The sequence below is a fragment of the Anser cygnoides genome, chromosome 14 (assembly GCF_040182565.1).
Source record: "Anser cygnoides isolate HZ-2024a breed goose chromosome 14, Taihu_goose_T2T_genome, whole genome shotgun sequence".
Classification (NCBI taxonomy): Eukaryota; Metazoa; Chordata; class Aves; order Anseriformes; family Anatidae; genus Anser; species Anser cygnoides.
In genome coordinates, this window is record NC_089886.1 from 13,393,444 (window position 1) to 13,409,244 (window position 15,801).

Here is a 15,801-nt window from a genome sequence, read left to right on the forward strand (position 1 = left end):
TCAGCAAGTTAGGGTTCTGCTTTCCCACCAGCCGCTGACCGTGCATTTCTAAATGCACCAATTAAATAAGTTACATCCATTAAACATTTACCTTGATGCGCCTCTCCTCCGCAAACCCGCGCACTTCTCCCACAGGAGCAGCGCAGGCGCGGCGAGAGCGGCTCCTGGTCCTGGCTCAGGTGGAGCCGCGTTAACTGGATGCTGACCTGGTGCTCAGGAAGTCTGCAGCATAAAACCAACCCGTGTTTACTCAAAGGCTAAATAGATACAGATGTCTGTTCATCTTAATATACAGATTTTTATTTTTTAAAGCCAACTGATGGAATTTGGGGGGAATAATGCATTTATTTTGAAGAGGGCTACTGAACAGCCCAGGGAATATAACCTTTAAGACAATTATATTAAAACCAGGAGAGAAAAAAAGGTCATATTGTATAAAAGCAGAAAACAATTACAAATAAGACAGAAGATCTGCATCGTAGCTACTTCATTAACCCTTGACTGCCAGCAGGACGAGCTCATTAGCTTGCCCTTTTAGGCAGATGCCCGTTCAGATGTTAAAGGCTTACAGAAACTGTTAGGAAATCCAGCTATTTATCATTTATACTCAAGAGGCTGAAATGCTTGGAAGCATAATAAATTCAGCAAAATTATCCCAGTAACTATTTAGTCTGATTCTGATCAGCAATTTGGTAACCTGACAGCAATAAGCTTGATATAGTAAATTGTAAGCTGATCAAGATAAATCAAATTATAACTTAAACACTGCCAGCGACTGGCTCCCAAATTTAGTTGCAGTTAAAAACATTAAATACAGAACAGGCCTCTTTCCATTTTAATGGATGCTTTACAAAAACAACAAACAAGACTTTGACCTGCTCAAACCTTTCCTCGGGAATACCGGACTTTATTGGTAAGTGTAAAACACACTGAAATTCATAAAATTTAAATAAGACAGCAAAATTATACCTTGTAGCTACAGTTATCACAAATAATGTATAGTCTAAATTGCAGCCTGAACAAACATTATTTGCTGGGCTCCTTCGCAAGCCCAAGGCAGGATGCATAGCAATTATTAGAAATGAGCACAATGCCAATTTGCATCTGAATGCCGGGGAGGGGGAGCGGGGCGGGCTGCAAACACGCTACATTCACAGCACGACAATACACCGGCTGGTAAAAGCAACTTTATTAGTGTCCCGCAGCAAAATACATTAGTAATTTGTAACCAGGCATTAAAATTCTCATCTCGTGTCATACAAAAGTAATCGGTTTCCTTTCATCACGCATCGAGTGTCTCACCAGATTGTCCCCCGCGAACACGAAAGCCCCAGCGCAGGGCCGGGGCGAGGCAGCCCGCGGGCGTGGGCGCAGGCTCAGGCTCGGGCTCTGGCAGGGAGCAGCAGCAACGCGTGGCACAGGCAGCACGAGGCTCCCCCAGGCCCGGTGCCCCTTTCCTCGCTCCCAGCCAAGGCCACCCGGGCTCCCCGGGGCCAGGCGAGCGCTTCTCCATGTGCTGGCCAGGCGTGAGTATGCGGCCAGGGCAGGGCCCCGCTAGCGCCCGCTGTGTTTTCATTCTCCTTTCAGCGTACAAAGCTTAGTCCCTCTCCATCCCCAGCAGGAATACACTAATACATACAATAATACTTTTTTTTCTTTTTTTGAGTGAAAAGATCTAATTTTTCCCTCTTGATCACAACGAAAAACTGCAGTCTCCAAGCAGAATGATTCAACTATCAATGTTAACTGTTAGTGTTATTGTAAAACCCTCTTTGGTTATAGAATATTTTATTTAAAGCAAGATTATACAAAATAATTTTCAGCTAGAAATACACCCCTGAAATCTAAAAGCAATCTAAATTAACACACTCTTGTAGGCTGAAGCTATATTGAAAGGACTTATAATTTGAGTATTTCCCCACATGATCTAAACAAAGTTATCAAAATTATATTAAGTAAATACATTTTGAGGAATAGTAAACTTTTGAAAATCCTTAGAATATTAAAAGTAGAGTTCAGGAAGTAGCAGTAGTGGGCTAAAGAAAAATAACCAACAGAGACACCTCTTTAAATACTCTCCATAGCCTTGAATTCACTGAGAGCCTGCACCGGGTTGACGTGTTTCTTCTGGGACGCTCTTTTGATCTTAGTTTGGGTCTCGTCTTGTTTCTCCCTCTTGACCAGGGGCTTCTTCTCTGGAGCCTTCATTTTCCAAGAGACGGCGGGAAGGTTGAGCGAAGCCATTCCCTGGGACTTCTGGTACTTGGTCGATGCCACGTAGGAAGCCTTCACGGTTTGCACCACGGCGTTCATCAGGTTCTTGGCTGCTTGGATCAGAGACATGGCACTGTCCACCTGCCGAACATCAACGTGAGAGTTACACACTGTTAAAGTGCACACACACGGTATTCCTCAACACGCCATGGTCCTGGGGTGCATTTTGTACGAGCACTACCAGTGATTGGGCTTTCTTTTGAAATCTGAGCTTCCGACCTCGAGGCAGTCATTTTCTTTCGACACCACGCGGTGAGGACCTGCCTTGTGCCACCAGGAAATAAAAAGAGCAACATTTGCACATTATCTGTGCCTTTTCCATATTAACGGCAATTGAAAAGATTTGTATTCCGCTGTTTGCTTTTGTGACTAAGCTTTAACAGTAGCTTATTCTCTAATGAAATTAATAAAGTCGTGGTAATATCTTAATCACTGGTAATAAACATTTAAATCACCCTAGAATATTAAGTTGTATTAGAAAGGAAGGAATGTAATTGTCTCTTCAGGCCGAGGTGGTTCCTGATCGACAACAGCATTAAAATGAGAAAAAAAAGCTGCGCTTGCTGAAGCTGTAGTGTGTGGCAGCGCGACCAACGGGGAGGCTGGCAGCGGGGCGCAGGCAGGGGGAGATGAGGGTGCCAGCGCCCTGCTCTGGTGGGCGACAGCACCCGGTCACTGCCTTGGAGCGGAGAACCAGGTCCCAGCACGGCTCCGGCCGCCAGCGGGGGCTCTCCCAGCCTGCCCACGTTTCCCTCTTTTAACCAATAAACCTAACACGCATCGGCAGCCCAGGGAGTCAGGCAAGTGCCCAACCTCACTTCCCTGCAGCTCCATTCCCTAAGCAGCAGCCTCCAATCACTCCCCCACTCACTGATTCTCCCGCTCGATGATTTATGACCCTGGCTGAAAAGCAGCCGAGCGCCAGCAGAGATGGCACAGAGAACTTCCAGCTGAGCCTGGCCACCAACCTCGTCGGGAGATTTGGGTCTAAATGCTTGCAGGCAAAGGGAAAGACCGCCTCCAGTCTCGGTCGGGGACATTTCAGTGCAGGAGGCGGGCTGGGTCCCGAATGCTGGTGGCCGCGGGTGCTGTGTCTGTGCGTGTTTGGTACCAACTCATCTGCCACACGCAAGATCAGGACCTGCAGCGTGCGAATGCCAAACAGTCTTTGGCAGGATTTCAGCATCTCTGCTCAGCTTACACAAGAACTCGGCTGCCTCCATGCATTTAAATTCCAGCACTGAATGCGTCTAAGGAAGATTCGGGGGAAGAACTTGAAGCCATGGCCTACCCGGCAGCAAAACCAATCGAGCATGGGGGGGGTTGCTCTTTCATGGCGCTGGGACCTTCCCTTCCATCACGCAGTGTTCTGAGTGTGACAGGGGCAGATTTGATCTGTACCCTCCAGCAACCCAGTGTCATCTGCTTTCCTTGCCCCAGCCATCATGCTGGAAAACACTTTCATTGCATTTTACTAGTTCCATGATTCTTCACAGTGGGAAGAATCGTATTAAATGCAATGAAAGCAAGGAGGTGCTTTTCTAAATGAACTGCCAGATTGCTCAGGGTGCAAGCTCTCACTGCCTTGGTTATAGCTCTGCTTCCACAGAATGTTTGCTGCATCCAGATGGGGGAGGATGCCAACACTGGAGAGAATTTTACTTTTAGACAGCACTTTCAGAAGTCCCTGGATCAGCCTCCACAAGCAGGTCTTCACCTGATAATCTGACAGAGGCTTAGCACTACTACTGGCAGTATTCAGCCCCAGTGGACAGATTCGTGGAGAACAGATAAAACCAGGAGATTAGACTACAGATGCCAGCCTGTTCATATAGCTAATTTATGGCAGAAGGGTATGTAAATTCTAAAGACACTGAATAACTGCAGTAAAACCCTGGAGTACATATTATTGCATAATGACACATCTACTACTTTGACAGCACAATGCCTTCAGCCTTGCAGATAATAGGACATCAGGCATGCAACAGAGCTGCAAAGCAACACATGTTGCAGTACATCTCATCGCTCAGCACCGCGGTGCTGGCAGCACGAGCGTGTGGGACTGGCAGGAGGTGCAGCAGACGCCCATCACCCCGCAAAGGAGCTCAGCTTATGGCAGCGTGGCTCACCGCTGCCTCTGCAGCTCCTTGGTGCAGACCTCCCTCAGCTACTGCTACTCCAAGCTCTACACCTTGGGCTTGTTTGTGGGGAGAAAGGTGCTGTAAGTTGAAGCATTTGAAGCATCTGAATGGCAGGGGGTGGTGACTTCTGCTTGATTTTAAGGATTCAGACAGCGATCTCGGACTACCAGCCCCTTCTTTGAATTTCCTACCTCAGTCGTGACAAGGATGGGCAAAAGCACTGGAGGTCACACGTGACTGACTAGGGGCAAGGAAGAACATGCCAGGAGAAATTAAGAATTTAGCTCTGCTCTCCTCCCCATAGATAGCCCCAATATAGATTCCTCTTTGGAGAAAGCATTTCATGAAGTACAGTGAAAAAAAAATATTTGCTAAGTAATGGCTAGAATAAGGAAGCAGGCTGGCCTACGGCAGCTTTCAGCTGTCATAAAACAGAGCAGCCACTAAAAATCCCTGCACTCTTCAGGGCAAAGCTATTTTGAAATATTAACATCTCTGGAGCATTACGGGACCCCAGCATGTTCCAAGGCTGTGCAGACACATGGGGTAGGTTTAGCTATGCTGATTAAAGTGATTTAACCTCACTGAAAGTGAAAAACAGTCTTAAAAAATGGGAGATCACACAGAGGTAAAGTGGATCTGTCCACACACACTGCTGAGTATGGAAACATGAAGTATTTTTCTGCATTTCTGTATTTCCCCCCTTTCAAACAGTAACAAAACCAATGAGGCAGGGCAGGCAGGATTACAAACTCAGCATGTACTAAAACTTCGACTGAAAGCCCCGAAATACCTTGCTGATATTCTGTAATATTTAGCAGAATAGCTTAGCCTGAAATAACTGTTACCCCTGGAGGAAAAACCGCATGAACCGGGCATGCTGCAGCTCCTACGTACCCCGGACACGACCAGCTCCCCGCCGAGGTTTTGCACTTCAGCCTTCACTTTGCTGCAGATGTTCAGCTGGTGGCAGTACAGGGCGATGCGCTGCAGGTAGGCGAGCAGGTCCTGCTTGCAGGCGGAGTCGGGGCACTGGAAGGAAAACCAAAGGTGAAGTTTCACTTGGTGATCGTGAGAACTGGAGCTGAAGTCACTCAGCGAGAAAGCAGCCAAGTGCATGCGGTAATGGTCCGGACAGCATTACGCTTTCTGTGGAGCTTTGGTTTCCAAAAGACAACCGAGCAATACACAGGCAAAGCTAAACGCATACAAACACCCACAAGCAATAAATACAGCCAGCGCAACCTGAGCTCCCTGCGAGGACAAGGAGGGTGCCCAGCCCTCCCAGAGCAGGGTTACTGACGCCCAAAGTCCTTCCTGTACACAATGCAGGACACAGCAGCAACGATTTCACACCCAGATCTCAAACTGCGACTCACAAAAGTTACTACATCCAGCCTCAATTCCCAGTCTTAAGTACCTGAAGCTAGGAAATGACAAACCCACCAGTTACTTGATTATATCCTGCAAAATTGATATTTCCCTGCCTTCTGCTCCCATTCTGCAGCAGTGTGGGAACTAGATTCCTCACCAGGCACGAAATAAAATTTTTCAAGTGCACGCTGAAGCACTCAACCATACACACGACAGAATTCACTTTTCCAGCTTTGCAACTGAAACTACAGAGGTTCCAGGGGCTGCAGCGCTGCGCAGAGAGCTGCCTTCTCGGACCCAAACGAAGGACCGTCCCTTGCTTTGCAGCAGGATGATTAATGAGTCGGCCTCGCGCTGGGTTTCGAAACAAGAGGAGCCCAGCTGAGGGGCAGCTACAGTCCAAAACAGCTCTGCATGCCTAAGACCAAGAGGCGACAAGAAGCCTTTTGCCGCCCACGCCGGTCCCGCAGTCCTGTTACACGCGGCAGCGAGCACGGGGGCGAGCAGCGCTTGTCCTAGGGACAGCTGCCCACCTCAGGTCTGCTGGCACACTTGGGTGTGAAGGCTGGGGAATAAAGGACTGACGTGCCCTGAGCTCTGAAAAGCCTCTGCCCATCAGCCTCTTGCGCTGCTGATAAATGAACACAAGGGCGGCCAGCTCGGAGCCCCAGACACTGCCGGCTGTGCGCAGCAGTGCCCAGGACAACACGTTTTAAACCACTCTGGATGTATCCACGATGGCAGAAGCTACTGCAGTGGGTGCACGGGGTGTTGTGGTCTGGCAGGGTGTGCTCTCGTGTCCACAGCAAGGCACACCACGACCGACAACTGTCACATTTCTGCGAAAAGCCAGCGGTTCAGGGCCAGGCATTGTGGCCACACATGAATGAATGCCTTCAGCTCCAGGTCGACGTGCTGTACGTGGCGCCGTGTCCCACGCACCACGCCTTACACCCAAACCTGGCCCCAAGCAGGTGGGGCTGGGGGCACTGCACTGCCAGCTCACGCGCCGGTTCCTCCTCTGGAACATCTCCTCGCATCGCCCCACCAGGCATTCACAGGTCCCCCTCCTCACAAGGCCAGTGCCGGACCCACAACGAGGCTTCGTTTTCTGCCCCAGGGCAGGCAGTACCGTGCCCAGCACCACTGCCACAGCAGAGCAGGAATCCAGGCAGCACTGATCAGGGGCAGGGCTAAGGCCAGCCCCCGCACCGATCTCCATCCTTCCCGGGTGGTCACGCTTCAACCAGAAACTCCTCGAGCTCTTGCATCAGGGTCTTTGTACACAACCCTTTGATCACCAAAGGCAGCCTTTCCAGGCTCTCACATACAAAATTCAAACACTTGTCCCTGGCCCCACAGCAGAGCCTGATGGCAAGCAGAGCACAGCACCCTCAGTTTTTCCCCTCCAGGCTGTGCTGGCCAGGGCAGAAAGCCACAGAGCCGTGTGCTGGCTGAGGTCTGCCTGGCACTGCTTGCCCCAGAGCAGCACCAGGAACTCCGCAGAATAAGTGGCTGCAGTGATTTACCAGTGTCGGATGCGATAGGGACGGAAGAACCTTACTCTGAGCAGCACTCACTTCTTGCTTGCTCTCCCCACCAGACCAGATTCTGCTGAAATTCAGAGAGCTGAGCAGTCTGCAAGAGCTCTTCTATAAACACCCTCATTCACTGCAAAATCCCATCTCATCCACTACTCTCTGATGCAGTACAAGGCACCGTCAAATGAAGATTCATAAAGGACATGGTAGGCTTGGAAGAATAACCTTAAATGTGGCAGCAATTTACTACTCAATGCTTTGCTCGGAGTCAGGTTTATTGCCTACAACCCCACAGCCTCTCCTCACCTTTCAGAGAAAGCCAAAACCCAACCCCTGTGCTTCAGCAGCAGGGGCTGTCCCCAAATTCTCACCACGGACCTCCCGTTAGCTACAGCTCCGGCTCTACCAGATGGGTGCCGGAACCCAAGCTCCCCTGAACAAAAAGCCACAAAAGGAGAAGGCACCAGAGCAGACCCCTGTGCTGCAACAGTGCACAGGTGGCGTGACGTGAACCCAGCGCTGCCTTCCCACACCAAGTAACTGATCTGCTCTAGCAGCCTTTTAACTCTAAGAGCGAGGCAAGTGTAGGTAATAAATGCATTTTCCAGGGCCTGAACAAGTGTTTTTTAAAGCCAAGACGGTATTTCAGCAGAGCAAAGACAAAACAGCTGTATTACATGTTGTATGGCAGCCTGCTGAGCCGTGATTTAAGGCAGCCCCGGCACACACACACACAATGCACCACCACGGGGCTGCTGGCGTGCTGCGACAGGCACATCGGGCTGCACAGCGCAGGCGGCGACGTGTGCGTAGCTTTGGGGGCATCTGAGCCCGTGTGAACACAGAGAGGCTGCAATCACCTTCTTACTCCCAAGGAAAGCTAATGAAAACACCTGAGGCGTCTGCAACTCATTCCTTGGTACGTTGTTTCCATCAGTGAAGTGCAAACTGTGGGTAACAAAGCAGCAAAGTTTACAGGTTAATTTTTTAAGTTCATCAGTATTAGCCAGCAGTGCAGGATGTTTCAGAGGAAGTCCATAAACACTGCTGGCCGAAGAGCTAATGAAAAGCTGGAATTAGCATTTTGGAAAATGCTCTCCATCTCCCAAACAGCTCATCTAACAAAGCGGGCGAGTGGCACGGCCGTGGCTGGAATTGAATGTTGACAAATGCACAGTACAGCACGTCGGGAGGATCGCTGAACAACTCCAGGTGCTTTATGGGTTGTGAGTTTATGGAAAGCATTTAAGGGAAGGCACTTTCAAGGGAAGAGTCTGCTGCATGTTTACCAATGGCTGAAGAAGGCAACAAAACATTAGTGGGGGAAGTAAAAAATGGAATAGGAAATATTATTCAGCTGTATATATCAATGTGACATGACTTGGAAAACCACCTCCTGTACCGTGTGTGCTATTTCTATGAGCAGAACGGAGAATTCAGTTCAAAGACTGATGGTGTTTGAAAAGAGATATTACACTAGATAAAACACAACAACAAAAGGCACCTGTGTATGCCTGTATAATCCTTGTCTTCTACATAGGAACACTCAGAAAAACATCCAAAAGGCAACAATTTCACCCCCGATTAACATGCTGCTTTACTGTGTTAACCTGTGACAGCCGCAGCCGCAAAAGCCAGCAGCCAGGGCGAGCTGGGAGGCTCCCACAGCACGGCACCAGCAGACAGCTGTGCTACAGCCAGAAACAAGCATGTGCTGGGGGCACCCCTAACAGCACCAGCCTGTAAAGAAGCCCAAGGAGGACACGAGATGTCTGTGAGCAGGTGTTTTGCATCCTGCTCCCCCCCGATGGCAGACCTCGCCGAGACGCTGCTACAGCCTCGGCGCTGGCTGCTGGCAAAGCTGTGCTGGCTGCTCCCCTTCACACCCAGGAGCTGTCCTTGACCCTCAGCAAATGCACGTACACATTCACATCCCACCACCCGGCTGAGCTTCTGCAGAAGCAGAACCACCTTCTTCCTCCCTTTGTGCGAAGAAAAAGGGCAGGGAGGGACAGAAGAGCTCTCCGACGGTGTCTGCTTCCTGCACAGAGGCTCCATCCCCACACCTGGTGGCTGTAAGGGAGCAACCGCAGAGACTTCCTCACTGCATTTAGGGTATGAATGTCACTGTGACACTATGCAGCAGCTGGGCCTGGCACTGCTCGGCTGTAGGCGCCGAGAGAAGGCGTGCAGGGGGGGCAGCTCTTGCTGCGGGCCGGGCAGTGGCAGTGGTACCAGCGGTGGAGCAGGACAGCATGAGCTGGCACCCAGCGTGTGTCCCCACGCCAGCCTCTGTCCCCAGGCCAGCCTCCGTGCTTACTGACCCGCAGGAGGCTGCTGGAGCCCTTTGCTGGGACAGGAGACACGGGGCAGCCTCTCAGCTCCACCCCAATTCTCTTATCAGGTAACTGGTAGCAACCTCCCACTGCTATCAAAGAGCAAAAGCAATGGTTTTTTTCGCTTTGTGAGTATTTCAACATTGAACGAAATACATGACGAATCGCTGTCTTGCTGGAAATCATTTTCATTTGTGTTGTACTCATAACTTCTTAACATTCTCCCATTCAAAACAAGCAGACTGCTATTTTGAGTGAAAGATGGAATACCTTTGGGGAAATTTGCAGGCTGATGGCTAGACACTTCTCAGCAGACGTGAAATACCTTGTGTAATAGCTTTTATGGTTTCAAAGGAAATGTGTCGTAAAACTGCCTGACAGCACAAGTTAGGAGTTCCTGACACGCGAACACGAGGGGTCATGATTCACCCGGCGTCACGTGGTTAGCAGGACCCGAAAACACCTCCATTTGTTAAAACCCTGTATTAGGCACAGGAAGGCATTAGTGCTCCACCAGAACGGTCGTACTGTAAGTCCTCTGTGGCTGTCAGACAGGTCTACATTAACAGATTGCTACAAGTTTCTAAAGAGTATGTAAGCATATCTAATGAAATATGCAGGCTGAAAGTATTAGTAGGGGATGGAGCTGGGAAAAAAAAGCTATATTCTTGTCAAAATGACTAACTGTACACTCCTGCTCGTATTTATCTTCAAACCTGTGCTTAATCTTTTATATTTGTAAGGACTTTATGTCTACTAAAAGCAACCATTTAGCTCCCCTTCTATCTTTTGGCATGGCTCAGTGCAGAAAACCGTACATCAAGTTTGCATAAAACACACAAATTAAAAAAAAAAAAGCATTGTAAACCTTCAGCGTAAGATCTCCTGAGATCTATAACACAAACTGTTCCTTGCTTCATTTACCTAAGGTAGCAGTGACACCTGATTCTCCCAGAAATATGGTTGTCAAAATGCTGTAGCAAGGAGATCCATTTTAAAAACCACTTTTCAATTTTACCTCCTCATCAAACACTTCACCGCATCATTAATACATTCGGGTGAACACAACATCCTCTGGATGCAACGCTTAAGAAAGATCTGCATTATGAAGATTTACTTCCAAAGTGAGACAGCTTTAGTTGAAACCTTGTATTATGAATTTACATTCAAAGAAAGACTGAAACGCAAGCAAGAGCTGTACAAAAGATGGTTCATAGTCAGTCGGTTATGATCTCAGACTTAACCTACTTGCATTTCAGGGTCTCCCTTGCAGGCAGAGCATTATTACTAATGCTGATGTCTCTCTGCAATTTGGGTGTGGACTGAGACCAAAGGCGCTTTTGCTCGGCCCAACCCAGTTTCTGAAGTGGCACAGGACAGGCAGATGCATTACATAAAACCCCCAGCTAGCCATACTCAGACCTAGAGAACTCTTCTCAAACACCCTGGTGCATACAGCACAACAACGTGCACAACAGCCTGGGACAGTGTAGCAAATGCTCAGGTCACTACAAAGCCTTGCTTTAAGTCTCCATCAGCTCTGACTAGACAATAAAAATACACCAGAGAGCTTTGACAATCTGATCATTCGGTCTACAGGGCATTTAAAAATTGTTTAATATTATAAAGCTGCCTCAGAAATAATATTAAGGGTTGTGCAATAAGACACATGTAATAATTACAGTATTGCCTACACAGCCTTGCCATTGCTTTGGAAAGTACTCGGGCATATTCTGAGCATGACAAAAGCAGCATGAATTTAGTTTCAGTCCTGTTCAGTTAGAGAAACTGGCCTAGATACTATGTGACATGAAGCAGTGTTGTCAGATTGCTACCTTAAAATGGTAGGTGTTTGATTTAAGCCAGGGAGCTGCTAGTTTCATTGCTGGACGTATTTAACATTTTGCACTGCTTAGGGTGGCAGGAGAACAGCTAGAAAGACTATCAAACAACTCCGAACAATCAGTTTAAAAAAATAAAACAAAAAAACTCAAAACTAACCATATATTCTTGTATTCACCACGTCTGCAGTACTGAAAGATCTCCTATTGCTCATTTGTGCTGGAGGGTTATGAAAATGAATTGTGACTTACATGGTCAGCAATAGTCCGTCCCAGCTTGTCCATCCTTGACCCAGCCTCTGCAATCTTCTTGGCTGCACTAATCACATCTGATGTATTTTTTAGCGGACCTTTACCTCTGCAAAACAGAACAGAGTCTACCTCCTAGCACCAGAAAAGCAGAAAAATGAACAATATACTGCTGTTTCTACTCCATATTATACTGGCAGTACACCCGACTGTGCGAAGGAGGTTGCACAGCAATAGGCAGGTCACAGGTGTGACCATTACAGCATCCTCATTTTCCAGTCAGTTCCCACCCCTCCACCCCACCCCCAGTCTCTCACCATGTTCAGATTAAATCTAGGAATAAAAACAACTTAAATTTTACTGTTTCGAGCAACCTAATTATGATGAGAGATAACATTTTACAAGACAGATTTGTAATTTGCATGGAATGCAACATCAAGTTTAAAAAATAGTGTTGTATGAAGTCTAGTAAATGGATTTCAAAAGGCATCAAAAAAACACTCTTTCTTTTGCAAATCACTGTACTAGGAACTATTTCTGTAGTATAGCAATATCAAGAAGCCCATAGAATTTAATGTTTTAAAGAACTGAGCAAATATATATATATACTCTTTGGGACAAAAATCACCCTTAAGGAAGAAAGAATGGCAGGAAATAACCGCTATGTATCTATAGATCAATTTAAACAGTTATTACCACCCAGTCACTGCATAGTAATGCATCTCCCAAGTTAATACACAGGCTTTAATAGGGTAACATTTAAATGAAATTATAAGAAGTAAGACTCTTAAGAGTACTTGCAAAATACTTCACTGAAGGATCACCATCTCAGCCAATGCTGAGAGACGGTGGTGTGTGCACAAACTAAAAAGACTCACCTGGTGAAGTCTGTCATCTCCATCATAATCATACACATTTGTTTTGCCAGAACAATTATATCATTACCGCTGTCATCCCATTTTGATACTTCAGCATCCAATTTACTCTTTTCTTCCTGGAAGCTTGCTACTTGCTCAGCAATCTTAGCTTTTTGCTCTTGAGGGAGCTGAGCCATGATAGCCTGAAAGAGAGAGTTTTCTCACATTTCCTTCTCCAGCTGCTTGTAGAAGGCTTCTTGGAACATTTCACTAATAACCAATTTAAGTCATGTAGATGGGGGGATAAAATTTTAATAGCAACCCTCTACCTAGAGGGTTTACAGAACTATTTCCTTCCATTTCGAACACCAAGTTTATGCTGTACGCATTACTACCAGCACCAGAGAAGAAAAAGTGCCCAGAAAGACAAGTTGACATCTGAAACATGGGCACTACATAGTAAAAAAATGTGCAAGTTTGCCACATGTTGCTATCCCTCAAAGAAAAACTGCACGAAGAGGAGGGACTTGTCTTTTCTATAAAATTTAAGAGTTTTAAAAGCAAGATCCACTTGGGTATCTTTCAGTGTTGGAATGCACATTATGAATCTCTTTCCTGCAAAATGCTAGAAATGCTATTTAGAAGCGTGCACGCTGAGGAAAGAGTAAGTGAAAATAAAGAATATGTGCTTACTCCTGAATAAAATCTATTACACCAGGTTTACAGCCTGTGTAAGTCTCAATGCCCTTGCCTTCTTAAATACTAGGGGCCTTCATGCCTCCAGGAGCACACGAAAAGGAGTCTTAGGATGAAAAAGCATCTGGCAGCTGCGGTACTAAAAGGTAAATTAGAAATGTCTGCATTTAAATAGAAGGGGGAAGAGGGATATAGGAATAGAGTGCTTGCCCAAGGAAGGAGAGCATAAAAACCACTCTGAGTTAGTGCAATTCCAAAGCCAATGTGGCAGAAGTTTGATAAATAAGGCCTCACTACTCCTTGGCTGGTTTCAGACCAAAAGAGCCTTCTCGAAAATCTTTCGTGGCACTTTCGCCAAGAGGATAAAATTGTTATTGATCCAGAAAGGAACATGTGAAATAAAAACAATACGTAAGGCCTGTTTTTCCCTCAATGTACCAATTTAAAGTTTTAATCTATTAATGATTATATATTGCATATCAATGCTTTCATTTTTAACAGTCATAGGGAATGTGGTTAGTTTAAATTATTTCATTTTCAAGCTGCTTCGAACATCATCTTGATTAAATGCTCAGTGGCCAAACACATGCGTAAGAAGACATTTTGTTAAAAATGCCTTAACTGTGAAGTTACCTACTTCTTGCCCACAAATTCAGTATTTGCCTGTTGTAAAAAAATGTTTGTACAATGGAATTATTTGCCCCATATCTCCCTGCAGAAACTCACTTGCCTAACTAAATGGCAGTGCCTACTACAATGTCTGATGCCAAAGTATCAAGTAGTTCATCGATTTTAAAAGGATTTTGATCTTTCAGAACATTCAAGATAAAATGAAGACGCCTGCGATGTCCATGAGACCAACACTGCTACATTTCCCTTAAACTTCTTTTCAGAAGACAATTAGAAACAAAGAACGTCTGTTTTCTGATCCGATGTTTTCACCAAAGAAGGTAAAATAAGTTGGATTTTCAAGGCAAGCTAAATTGTTTCTTGAAGGTGGGACACGCTTTTGTAATACTCAAATTTCTTCCTTACCCTTGCACTTTGTCCAGCAATGAGCTGATCATCTTCGGTCTGAATGCTCGTTCTGCTTCGGACATCAAAATCCTCAGTCTCAAAGTCAGAATCATCCAGCTCTTCAGGAGTCTGAGGAAAGATAAATTCAGTAAGAGTCAAACAACAGATTAAATGGCTCTAAAAAGCAAAGAGAGAATGGAAATAAGTTACTGAAAAAAAAAATTATTCAGTGTTTTCATCAAAAAGTTAAATTAGCACCATACCCAGCTTATCAGCATGTGTGACTACATACACGTGACTGCTCAGGGTAAACATGATAGGGATCCCCAAAATTACTGACCAGTAACTAAACATCTGACATTTGTCAGAGGATACGAATGCACTCAGGAGTTGAAAGACACACACACACAAAAAGCCTTTACAAAATGAATCTCACCATTTGTGACTTGGTTAACAGTAAAAGCCTCACCTGACATTCTGAAGCTAAAATTACATATAACTTCAAGCCCTGATTCACAACCACAGATGTCTTCTTTAGCACAATTATGAATCAAAGCATCGACTGAATTAACAACAGACAAAATGTATCGAAATTTATTCTCATCCCCCAGGAAAAGCTTAAAATTTTTAGCTAGTAAGGGCCAGCTTTTATGCTGTAGGCTAAACTCATCTGACCTAGTTCCTGCTTGCCTAGAATTTATTTTTGTTACTGCCAGTCTACAGCTGGCAAAAATTTTATAAAGCTTATCAGTTTAAACAGCATGTTTGTTAAAATACTACATCTTTGCCTGGAGTGGCACTTCATGACAATTTTGCAGAGCTGGATCAACAAAGAACTTCACTGATAAATGCAATGAGCTGTGATTAATAGACAAGATGCAAATAAAGTCCCTGTTCTTCCGATTTCTTTCCTATGATTTGATTTTTATAAACTTGTTTTCCAATACAGACATCTTGCAATACACTTAAAATAAAGATAGTTACACAAAACAATTGCCAAAAAGCGAAGGTGGCTGACTATGCTGACAACCAAGACCTAGAGAATTTCAGCCCGCAGCTCCTTTCCACGCCTTTAATAGAGTATATCCACAAAATCAGAGTAAGGACATATACTAAGGAGTAGATCAGTGTGTCAGAATTTAAAAAAAAAGTTAAAAACCAAAACAAAACTATTCTGCTGCATCTTTAGAGAAATGCTTACAGTATTCAAGCCCCTTCTCTTCCCATCTATCCTACAGCCAAGGGCAAAAACTGCTCTGGGGGCTGACGGAAGATTGCCTGGGCATCAGGGAGAAAAGAGCTTTATTTCAATAACCTACAGGTACAGTAAGATTTTAATTCTGAAAACAGGCTGCCTAAGCACAAAAAGTAGGTGTTGGAATGACTTTTCCTTCCAGTTTCTATAAAGAACAAGTGAACCAGCTCGTTTGCGCCAGCAGCCCCCTGCAAGCGTGGTTACTCCCGGGGCTCAGTCA

At 45.9% G+C, this 15,801-nt stretch overlaps 1 protein-coding gene across 1 annotated transcript in view; it reads right to left on the minus strand.

Annotated features, from left to right (window-relative positions):
• Positions 1-1,171: 1,171 nt before the first annotated feature.
• Positions 1,172-15,801, minus strand: part of CTNNA1 (catenin alpha 1) — a 114,679-nt gene continuing 100,049 nt past the window's right edge. Inside the window, exons 14-18 of the mRNA XM_067005529.1 lie at positions 14,345-14,455; positions 12,635-12,816; positions 11,760-11,865; positions 5,313-5,447; positions 1,172-2,355 (exon numbers count right to left, since the gene is read on the minus strand). Coding sequence (XP_066861630.1) covers positions 2,068-2,355; positions 5,313-5,447; positions 11,760-11,865; positions 12,635-12,816; positions 14,345-14,455 — 822 coding nt within the window. The 3' untranslated portion in view covers positions 1,172-2,067. The remainder of the gene's footprint in view (positions 2,356-5,312; positions 5,448-11,759; positions 11,866-12,634; positions 12,817-14,344; positions 14,456-15,801) is intronic.